This window comes from Mandrillus leucophaeus, unplaced genomic scaffold (assembly GCF_000951045.1).
Source record: "Mandrillus leucophaeus isolate KB7577 unplaced genomic scaffold, Mleu.le_1.0 Scaffold13, whole genome shotgun sequence".
Classification (NCBI taxonomy): Eukaryota; Metazoa; Chordata; class Mammalia; order Primates; family Cercopithecidae; genus Mandrillus; species Mandrillus leucophaeus.
In genome coordinates, this window is record NW_012101254.1 from 1,609,970 (window position 1) to 1,621,879 (window position 11,910).

Sequence of the window (11,910 nt, forward strand, 5' to 3'; positions counted from 1 at the left end):
CGGACCCGTTTAATCTCTTAAATGTATAATTAGGGAGAGTGCTTGATTGCAAAGGCCTCTTCCAGTTCTCACATTTACTCCCTTTCACACTGCAGAGAAATAGGGCAGGGAATCTGGAGGAGGGGAAGGAACTAGAGACTGGAGAGGGACGGAGGGCGGATGGGGCGGGCTCACTGCTTTTCTCAATGAATGCCGAGGCCTCTGCAGATTTGCATAGGAGCCGACTGAGCCACGCCATTGGTTGGAGGGAGCGAGTGGGGCGGGTCGGGCCGCGGTGCGGAGTTGGCTCGTGAGCCCCGCCCCCTCCGGGCCCCGCCCCCTCCCTGCGCGCGCTCGCGCGGCTCCGCCAGCTGCAAGTGGCGGGCGCCCAGGCAGATGCGATCCAGCAGCTCTGGGGGCGGCAGCGGCGGTAGCAGCTGGTACCTCCCGCCGCCTCTGTTCGGAGGGTAGCGGGGCACCGATGTGCTTTCCGGCCGCCCTCTGGCCGGCTACCCAAAGCTGCGGGCGCTGATGATGGGTGAGGAGGGGGCGGCAAGATTTCGGGAGCCCCTGCCCTGAACGCCCTCAGCTGCTGCCGCCGGGGCCGCTCCGGTGCCTGCGAACTCTGAGGAACCGAGCGAGGCGCGGGCGACAGCAAGGACGCTGCAAACTTGCGCAGCGCGGGGGTTCGGATTCACGCCCAGAAGTTCAGCGGGCAGAGCAGTCCGAAGCCTTCCCGCAGCGGAGAGATAGCTTGAGGGTGCGCGAGAAGGCAGCCCCCGTCGTCGGATCCCACCCAGACCGGGCAGAGGAGCTCGGAGCAGCCAAAAGGAACGCAGGAGGCGGCCAGGACAGCGTGCAGCAGCTGGGAGCCGCCGTTCTCAGTCTGGAAAGTTGTGGAGATTGGAGGCTTCCCCGAGAGGGGACAGACCCCAGCTCCGACCGCGGGGGGCAGGAGAGGACGGTACCCAACTGCCACCTCCCTTCAACCATAGTAGTTCCTCTGTGCGGAGCGCAGCGAGCTACAGACGGGGGAGCGGCACTCGGCGTGGCGAGCAGGAGACTGAAGGTGCCAGTCAGTGAGCCCAGCGTGCTTGAGGGTCTCTGGACTCGCCCCTGAGATTACAGCTGTGTTTCCTTGAGACTCCTGCTCGTCTCCGTGCAGTTAGGGGAAAGCAAGAGACTTGCCCTCACGCACAGTCCTCTGGAGATCAGGTGGAAGGAGCCGCTGGGTACCGAGGACTGTTCAGAGCTTCTTCCCATCTAGGGGAGAGCGAAGGGCGAGGCTGGGCCTGGAGAGCAGTGTAAACGGCCTCCTCCGGCGGGATGGGAACCATCGGGCTCCTGTGGCTGCTGCCGCTGCTGCTTTCCACTGCAGCTTTGGGCTCTGGGACGGGGACCGGCCAGCGCACGGGATCCCCAGCTGCGGGGCCGCCGCTGCAGCCCCGGGAGCCGCTCAGCTACTCTCGCTTGCAGAGGAAGAGTCTGGCAGTGGACTTCGTAGTGCCCTCACTCTTCCGTGTCTACGCCCGGGACCTGCTGCTGCCGCCATCCCCCTCGGAGCTGAAGGCTGGCAGGCCCGAGGCGCGCGGCTCGCTCGCTCTGGACTGCGCCCCGCTGCTCAGGTTGCTGGGGCCGGCGCCTGGGGTCTCCTGGACGGCCGGCTCACCCACCCCGGCAGAGGCCCGGACGCTGTCCAGGGTGCTGAAGGGCGGCTCGGTGCGCAAGCTCCGGCGTGCCAAGCAGCTGGTGCTGGAGCTGGGCGAGGAGGCGATCTTGGAGGGTTGCGTCGGGCCCCCTGGGGAGGCGGCTGTGGGGCTGCTCCAGTTCAACCTCAGCGAGCTGTTCAGTTGGTGGATTCGCCAGGGCGAAGGGCGACTGAGGATCCGCCTGATGCCCGAGAAGAAGGCGTCGGAAGTGGGCAGAGAGGGAAGGCTGTCCGCGGCAATCCGCGCCTCCCAGCCCCGCCTTCTCTTCCAGATCTTCGGGACTGGTGAGCAGCTCCCTCCTAAGTGTGCTGAGATTTAGTGTTTTTAGTCACATTGACATGCAACCATTAAATAATCCTGACTTCCACCCCACTTTCTAAAACCTTAGCTCTGCTTCTTCGTCCCCTTTCCTCCTGCAAACCTCCTTCCTGAGTCAGATGGTAGTTTCTTGTTTTCTCTCTGAAAGCAGTTGAGGGGTCTTCCTTCCTCTTTAGCAACCAAGTTGGGAGAAAAGTTTCATACTCTTGGCAGAGCGCCTTCTTCTCTGGACTTATACGTAGTCCCAGACAAAATTGGGCGCCCCTCTTCCTGGGCCCCTGGGACTGTTGAAATGCCCCGATTACTTCTAGGTTCCAAGTTTAGTAGTAGATGTCAAAACTATTGCCCTTCTCTCCCCCTTGTTCCTGGCCGGCACAGATTTGGGAAATATGGTACACCTTCTCAAAGAATATAGAATTTCTCCTCATATTATGGAACCTCACCCAACTGTCCCCATGCCAAACGTTGGCTTGAGCAGGCATTGCCAGGGATTGCCTCCTCTTTATTTATTTATTCTCCCCCTCCCACCCCCACCCAGTCTGCTGTGCACTCTCAGACTCATCCTTTCTCTTACATGTTGTTGGAAGAGCCCCAGAGAAACTCAGGAACAGAGGACAGGAGGGAGGTGTGGAGGAAGGAAGGAAAGTTGTCAATATTCCTTTGGGGAGTCACTAAGAAGCCAGGGAGAAACCATCGTTGGTTTTCCTGCTTTTCTTACCTTTTCCCACTCCTCCTTTCCCCTCTGATTCTTAGCTTGAATGTCAGCAGCAGTTCTTGATGATAGTCTCTGGCAGGCTTGTTTCACTGCAGATCTCCCTGCTGGAGACTCCTAAAATGAGATTTTTCTGTTCCATTTACTCCCTCATTTCTTCCCATTTTCACTGAGTTGGGTGTGTGTGCAGGCACTTACTTCTAACTCTTTCCAGAGTATCCTTTGACTGGAAAACCAGGTAGTTTTGAATGGATGTTCTTCTTGTAAGACAACTGGGGAAGACTTGTGAATAAAATATACAATGCAAATGAATGAGAAAGGCACAGAAAAGAAATCAGGCTTTTAAAAAGCCAACACAGATTCCATCAAGCAAACCCAGCTTCTTTTCTATCATTCTCATCATCAGAAATAAATGAAGTTCTTATGCTCCACTGGCTACTAATGTCTAATATTAATTGGATGGAAAGCATTGAAAAGGGCCCATTGTAGAGCTACAAGTATCTTGCATGCTTGTCCACACACACGTACACACCCACACATGAGTATTCTCATGCAGCAGGGATATTCAGAAGCTGAGTTTCCCTAGTCATTGCACAGAAAACATACTAGTATGTGACCCCCAAGAAAAACAGAGTGCAGATGCACATTTCAGCATTAGTGTTAGTGGCACTGGCACCTAAAGTGAGCCCTTTTCATTTAGTGCTGGAATTTATATAGTCCATCCTAAGAGGCACTGATGAGTTTGATAGTGCCTTCAGTGAACTGAGATGGAAGACTGATACTGTTGTTCCACCCAAGATATTTTTGTAAAGAACAGCTGGGCTTTAATGTCACTGTGTTTTGTGTGGTTTATACATGCAACATTCTGTTTTAGTGCCCGGTGTTTTAGTAATGGATATAAAAATGACTTCTCTGGAAATGCAGATTATCTTCTAGTTTCATGCCTATGAGCATCTCTGGAGCTTCCCCATCACCTTTTATCAAATGACCATAGAATCCAGCAGTCTATATCAGCTCTTGTCAGATGTTGGTGACAGGCAAAACGGCTCATTTCTACAGCCCCACACCTGCCAACTGTAAACAGGTAGGTTGCATGAAGCTATCAGTGAGTGTCTCTGAAGAGTCACATACTTACTTCATTTAAAGAATATACTCCACTCAAGTCTTAAATAAGGTGCTGGAGCCGCTGAGTGGGGAGGTTTATGTAGAAAGGCCTGTGCTCCAAGGGCTTCTCTACTATTGACTGTAGGAAAGCATTGTGGTCTTCCCAAGTCCTCCCTCAGTGGCCCAGTACGTTTGGCAGCTGGACCAAGCCCTTATGCATCATTTCACACATCTAGCAATGCTGATTTCAGTAGGAGCCAGGATTCTGCCATTAAAAGGCAAGAAAATTTGGCCAAGCATTTTTCAGCAGGATTGGAATCAAATGATTATTGATAGGATTAAATAAGACACTAAGTGTAACTGGATGAGCTCCCCATGACCTCCAGAGAGACAGACAGCCTATTGAAAAGCACTTCAGGCCTTGTGGTGATCATACTTGGAACAGCCTGGTCTCTCCTGTCTCTGAGGACATATGCTGTCTGCAGTTAGGCAGCTGGCCATGCAGGACTAGCCTCTCTCACATTATCATTGCCTCCCCAGCCTCATTCAGATACAGGCTCCACTGCAGACATCCCCATGGAGTAGATATACTTTGCTATACCTTGTTCTGTGTTTCGGACAACATATATCATTATGGTTCCATTCATTTTCCTTATGAAAATTCAAGGTTAAGTTCTGACACTGGGATTGATTTTGCTATTTATCATGTTTGGAGAAATGGGTTTATTCTTTTTGTATAGGCTCTGATTTACAGAAAAAGCATTTAACTCTTCTATGATGTGGGCTCTTCAATTATACAGAGGGAAAGTAGGCATAGCTCAGCTTATTTCTTCCAGTGTCTGCCCAAGTGTCTTGTCTGGAGGTACACAATGATGCTGATGGGGCTATTTGTGGGGAGGGAAGAGCTGATTGTTCTTCCTTGTCTTGTAGTGAGGGGCCTGGAGCAGTCCATTTGGCTCAGACCAAAGATAGCTTCCTAAACCTGAGCAGGACCATGACTAAAATAGTAAAAATGAAAAAGTGCCAGTTAGGAGAAAGCAAAACCTTTGCATTGCTTGTGATTTGGGCTGTCCGAGAGGACAGAAAGATGTCTGAGAGGCCTTATAATGCATGAAATGCTAATGGTTTTTCTTTGTGGGTTGCTGTGAATTCTTAAATGGGATCAGCATTTCAAGTCTGAGACAGATCCCAAATTCACCCATTCATGGAGAAAAGGGGAAGAGGCAGTTTCTGGGACTGTATTAAGGGTTCTGGCCTCTCCTAGGACAGCCCAAATCATAGAAAAGATGTCTGTCTGCAAGGCTGGCATGTTGCCCACAGTTCCAGTTTGTATCCTGGCTTACAGGTGGTTTGAGATCTGTTTCTGCCATCACCCAGGCAGAGGGCTAGGGGATGATGACTCATGGGATAGGAGGCCTATTTCCCTGTAAGCACTCCCTCCCACTCCAGGAAAGTGGATACATGACTTGGGATTTTACATGTACTACGGAGAGGCCTGAGCAATTTAGAGATGTATGCAATGCAATATACCTGATCTTTGACCTCCCATATCTGTCAGTTCCTTCCCATTTCATTTCTGGAGTGGGCAGAGAAAGCAAAGGAGGATAGAGAGGAAATTGGAGCTCCCAGAAGGGATATCAGTTATTGGAGGTGAATTGGGAGAATTGGAACTAGTCCAGAGAAGAGCAGAGAGCTGATTTAACAGTTGAAGGGACTGATTTACGATGAAAGATGAAAAGAATTAAATATATATGGCTGGGCTAAATGGCGATGAAGAGAAAGCCATGGTAACAATCTACAAATCTCTGAAGAGAGAGTGGCATTGAAGGAGAGGAGTTATTTAGCGTGGCCCATGGAAGTAATCGGATCATACTTGTAGAAGGAAACTTCGGGTTGGATATCAGGGAAACCTTGTTTTCTGACGTTGATATTCCTTCCTCTGACTATGGAATGGAATTCCAAGGGAGTGGGGAGTCAGGTGAGATGTGGGTCAGACAAGCCCCAGCATTCCTAATTAATCAGTTCTATATTTTCAAATATTGAGAAGTCACAACAGGACAGAGAGCTGGGATGCAGAATGGCGGAAGGAATCATGATCCAAACCCTTTTATGATCCAAACCCTGGAGGCTTTGGGCATTGGTGTTTTTAGAGGAAAATAAAAGAATTGCATGTACATCTTTGAAGTTGGTGAGAAGCACTTAAAAAATTGTTAATGACAAATATTTTGAAATTACTGAATTTATTCTTCCCTGCCCTCCAATTAAACATAGATTATTTCTCTGAGGTGTGATCTGTATATCCAGGGGTTTGGGAGGCACACTCACCAGAGAATTGTGTATCTAAGATACATCTATGGGTGAGTGTATGTGACAAAACATCACTGAGCAGGGCAGAAAGTGACCTGTGTCTTGAGAAGATGCCATCAGTTCTAGATTTGGTGGACTCCTACTGGCTACTTAAAAATCCCTTGAAATGTTGAGAATCTATATTGTCATTTGAAAGATGAAGTTCATTCACATCCAATTTAGCATTTCAAAAATTTTCAAAAGAGAAAGAAGGTCCATGAAGGGTTTTTGTGTAAGGCATGGGAGGAGAGTGTGATTATTAATAAAAATGGATGTCTAGGCTGGGCGCAGTGGCTCATGCCTGTAATCCCAGCATTTTGGGAGGCTGAGGAGGGCAGATCACTTGAGGTCAGAAGTTTGAGATCAGCCTGACAAACATGGTGAAACCCTGTCTCTACTAAAAATACAAAAATTAGCCAGGCATAGTGGCATGCACCTTAGTCCCAGCTACTCAGGAGAATTGCTGGAACCTGGGAGATGGAGGTTGCAGTGAGCCAAGATTGAGCCACCTCACTCCAGCCTGGGCAACAGAGTGAGAAAAGGATATCTATAAGGAAGTTGGTCTGCTGAAAGTCAGGAGGAACTGGCCTGCAGGTGGGAGGAGAAAAGAATGAGATTTGCTCAGCAGAAGTCTCAGTGCCTGCCACTCAGGATCACTGCCTGACAACCTCACAACATGAACATTTTTCCAGTCTGACCTGTAAAGGAAATTTTGCCTTTCTTTATAATCGTTATTAGTGTCCTGTTATGGTTATATGGAACTTTACAATTTATAAAGCACTTTCACATTTGTTATTAGTTATTAATCCTATGGTAGGCAGGAAAAGTGTTTGCTTTATTTTGTAAATAAAGTAACTGGAATCCAGACGTTTAGTAATACTTTTTCCAGGTCTTATAGTACAAAGTGGTATACACCTGGAAACTTTCGTACTGACTAGAACCACAGTTCCCCTTTCCTTCAAATCAGAGTTCTTTCCCCTGAGGGAATCATCTCCAAGTGCAGATTACAAAGAGCAAGACATGTCAATAGGTGAAAAAATGTCCGGTATCCTTGCTAGAAGGCCATGCAACAAATATTTGGTGGGCAATAGCCAGGGCTTGGAAAAATTCCTCGAAATCATTGAGGGCTAGTTTTATCATTAGAAAAATAGGGATAGTAATAGTTCTTAAATGTTCCTAAACGGGATTAGTAATAGTTCAAGGTGTTGTCATGGGGATTAAATCAGATGATATGTGCACATCCTTAACCCAATGCCTGATGAAAAATAAAGTGCTTCATCAATATGAACCACTGTGGTTTTCTCATGTAGTAGCAACAGCAGCACTCCAGAATCTGATCATGCAAGCTGTGCACTCTACAACTCTAGGGGTTCCATATACATTCTAGTCTGTCTGAATGGTGCCATCTGGAGTTGTAATCTCTATGTTTGCCCATGTGAGGCAACCTTGGCAGCAGCAGTTGTGATGCTGTGGTTCTCCATTCAGCGAGCTTCTTACTCCCAAGAGATGAAAGATGGGATGTATGGGAAATGAAGAGAGTTATCAGAGTAGTAGTTTCTACTATTTCACCATGGAAGGTGACTTTCTCAGAAATATGCATGGAAAGGAGGATTCATGTGTGGTATTTACTTCCTCCCCATGAACTAATGTCCTCTCCTAAGGCTTTTGACTTTGGATTCAGTTCAAAGGGTCAACCAGCATATTCGCAATCCTGTTCTTTTTTCCTACAGAAAGAAACCAAGGCTTAACTTTATGAAAGTATGAAAGTTAAGATGGAGGAAGAACAAGATAGAGATGTTACAGCAGAATCATTTTCAGATGGCAGATCTTTCTTAACTGAGAGTGCTCTGTCCAGGTCTAGAGACACTGGACTACTGGCCTCTGGTAACTCCTTTATTGTAATTAGCTGAAGATGTGTTCTTTCTATATTTTCAGCGTCACCATTCATTGCCAAGTGGAGAATATGGAGAGAAATGTAAATTACCAACTGGTTAATGGACCTGAGCACATTAAGAGCAGTTAAACTTTGAGATGCCATGGAGATATATAACCCAGGGACTTGAGTGGGAGGCTGCCTCAGGAAGATCCCTCAATCTAAAAAAAAGAGGCTAAGAATCCACAGAGCATTTTGTACATGGTGGTTTTTATGAACCATAGCTGAGCCATTGCCTCCAAAAGATGCACGTGAACATCATCTCTTCTTGGGAGTAGATAAAAAATAGGGCGCGTGGGTGAGGATGGTTGTAGGTCCAGGATCACATGGAGAGAGCTAAGAATAAAGCTATCAAGGACTCCTTCTTTACAGCCATTGTGTTGCTCTGTGGTCTAGGGTGTGGCCAATGTTTCTTAACCTTGTGATGACCAGGGCTGTTTCACGGAGGTCAAGATGTGAGCAGGGAGTGTTGGCCTGGTGGTGAGGTAGTGGAGGAGGTTGGAGGCATTCTTCAGTACGCTTTTTGATTAACTGTATTTTTCAGAATAGCTTATTTTTCTTCAGTAAATTTTGTGATTAATTTTTCAGCTGGCTGTTCTGAGCTTGGGTCCTTTCCGGAGGAAATTCTATTAGATTTGCTTTGTGTTGTGGTGTACATATTCCAGAAAGTGGGCAGAGAAGAACTCCCTTGGGGGAAGATACACCCAATCACTTGGTTATTTAAGTCTTTTCTTTTTTTTTCTTGCACCTTACCTTTCTGGCTAAGTAACAACAGGTGCATGGAGTGGTAGGCAGTCAGAATTCCTTAGAGTAAGAATAAAGCTAAAGGAAGGTATGAAACAGGTATGAGGTTACAGGACAAGGGAAATCTAGGCAGGCTTAAAGAAATCAGGAAACTAGCCAAAGGAAATGAGGATAGATTGAACCACTGATTATATTTTTCTTTGACCCCTACTTATCTTTTATTTAGTTTTCACTGGAATATGAGTTCATGAGGGTGAATATGGAAAGGACTCCTTTAAGCCCGGATAATTAAAGTAACTGTTCTGTGGCGAGAAGAACACTAGATTAGGTGCTCAAAGACCTGAATTCTATGATGTTCTTTAATTTTTGTTAGCTTTGCAATCTTCTACAACTCTCTTAAACTTGGTAAGCCCATAGATTTTTGTTCCTTGCTTTTGGAAAGCAAATAATAGAGACTTTGTCTCAGTTATCTCATGGAGTCATTATGAGCATTGTATAAGATCACCTATGTGGAAAGTTCCAGTTTGGACTATTCTAAGGCAGTAGAAAAAAGTGAATGTACAAGATAATAAAATGTGCTGAGATCCTGCTTTACCCATTCATGATTTCAGCTAACTCTTGGCATTAGGAGCAGTGGTGTAGAGTCCTAGATTTTGAGCCGGGCCCTGGGGTTCAAGTAATAGCCCAGTATGCTTGAAAAGGTGTCCCTCCCCAGGGATAACACCTTCTCAAAATGACATCATTGCATTGAAAGCATTTTCCCCAATTTCAGACTTTTCTGGCAAAGAGTCTAAAAATGGGAGAGAGGAACCTTTATTTTAACAACAGAAAATGATTTTTTTTAAATTTAAGGGATGACAAGTATAATAAAGTGTATTGAGAGTATTAATCTTGTATAACTTAATGATAATTTGCATGTGTAACGTCTGTATAATCACCACCCAGATAAAGATACAGAGTGTTTCCAGCACCCCAGAAAGTTCTCTTCAGTCCTTTTCCAGTCTGTATCCACATTCCACTCAAGGTCACCATCCTTCTGATTTGTATGTAAGCAATTAGTTTTGACTATTCTCGAACTTCATGTAGATGGAATCATACCAAACATACTCTTGTGTTTGTCTTTTCCTACAGAACATGATTTCTGTGAGATTCATCAATGTTGTGTATAACAGTATTCTTTTTTATCATTATGTTGTATCCCTTTGTACGAAAATAACATCATATATTTATCCATCGTCTTATTTTCCTACCAAGGAGTTCAATTTGTGGGAAATTAAAAGTAAAACCATCTATTCCAAATAATGAACAGAATAAGACACAGATCTGGGGTTAAAGTCCTACTCTCTTATTTACTGACCCAAGGCTATTTATTTTCTTCTCTCCGAACTTCCCTTAATTGTAAAGTGAGAAAAATAACACCCAACTTCCAGAGATATTTTGAGAATTAAATGGGATAAGGCATATCGGAGATCCCAACCCATGGTTAGTATTCAACAAGTGTTAGTTTCTTTCCTGAACTCTTGATTATATTTTTGCCCTCGTTGGACAGAATCCATGCTTCAGAAACTCTTCCTGAAGCAAGGAAGGTAAGTCTTTTGCAAGTAAAGGCGTTAACCCACAGAGGTAAAAGGAACAACCAAGGGCTATGTAAGTTACATGTAAGACTTTTTAATAAATAATTTTGTTTATAAATAAAATAATTTTAAATAAAAATAAAGATTTTTATGTTCAGTAGTTAACAAAGAAAATAAACTATTCAATAAATAATTTTGAAAACTTTTTGGCCTTTTAGTCAGGACTGTTAAGAGAGAAAAATTATAGAAGGAGTAGAAAAAGAAACACAACTATATTTGCATAAAGAGAAAAAATGATGAAGAACAATGAAGTTATAAGTGAAGAAACTGAGAGAGGAATGTATAAGAGGCAACCCAGAAAGAGAGAAGGCGGGAATTATCTCCCAGACACTGAGATGCATAGACATAGAATAAAAGACCAAACAATGACACAAAGAGTGAGGTGGGGGTGGGGGAAGGAGAAGGGAGTGAACACATGACTATTTGGGGCTTGGACGGATGCTGACCTGGTGTCAAAATCTATACTCTAAATCTAGGCTAAAATTATATGCTATTGTTTTTAACTTTATTGAATTCTGATTCACATAGAATAAAATGTGCCCATTTCAAGTGTATAGTTTGATTTGTTTGATAAATGCACACTCCTGGGCAACCACCACCCTAATTAGGATATGGAACATTTCTATCAACCCCAAAAGGTCCTTCTCGACCTTTCGCAAGAACATCCTACACTCCCTGCTCCAGGCAACTTCTGATTAGATTTTGATCACAATAGATGAGTTTTGTCTGTTCTGGACTTTCACAGAAATGAAATCATATAATGTGTTTTCTTTTGTGTCCAGCTTCTTTCACTTAGAATAATGCTTTTAAGATTTGTCTGTTTTATTGTATGTGTTAGTGGTCTGTTTTATTTTTTGTTGTTGTTGCTGCTGAATAGTATTCCATTGCATGAACATATGACAATTTGTTTATCCAGTCATCAGTTAATGGACATCTCAAAACTGTTACACACATGTTGTGTACAAGTCCAGAAGTTGACTGGAGCAGGAATTATAGGGGATTTACTTCCAGTTGTAACAGAACAACTTCCATTATTTCAGCAACTTAGAAGGAAATAATATTTCCTTTTTTTTGTTGTTTGTGGGGTCAGTAGTTATGTCCCCTTTTTCATACTTCATACCTGTGATTTGCATTGTTTCTCTTTGTTGTCATTCTGGCTAGAGGTTTGGCAATTGTATTTTTTTTTTTTCCCAAAGAAACAGCTTTTGGTGATACTGATTTCTGCTATTTTTAAAATTTTAATTTCATTGATTTCTGCTCTTATTTTATTAGCTTTCCTTAATTTTGCTTGCCTTGGGTTTAATTTTTTTAAATCTTGTTTCTAGGTTTCTTAAGGTGAAAACTTAGGTCCAGTTTGGGGAGGGGGGAGGGGGGAGGGATTGCACTGGGAGTTATACCTGATGTAAATGACGAGTTGATGGGTGCAGCACA

The 11,910-nt window shown here is 44.8% G+C and overlaps 1 protein-coding gene across 1 annotated transcript in view; it reads left to right on the plus strand.

Moving 5' to 3' along the window:
- Window positions 1-348: 348 nt before the first annotated feature.
- The window catches only part of ALK (anaplastic lymphoma receptor tyrosine kinase), a 793,694-nt gene continuing 782,132 nt past the window's right edge, over window positions 349-11,910 (plus strand). The window contains exon 1 of the mRNA XM_011972566.1: window positions 349-1,972. Coding sequence (XP_011827956.1) covers window positions 1,306-1,972 — 667 coding nt within the window. The 5' untranslated portion in view covers window positions 349-1,305. The remainder of the gene's footprint in view (window positions 1,973-11,910) is intronic.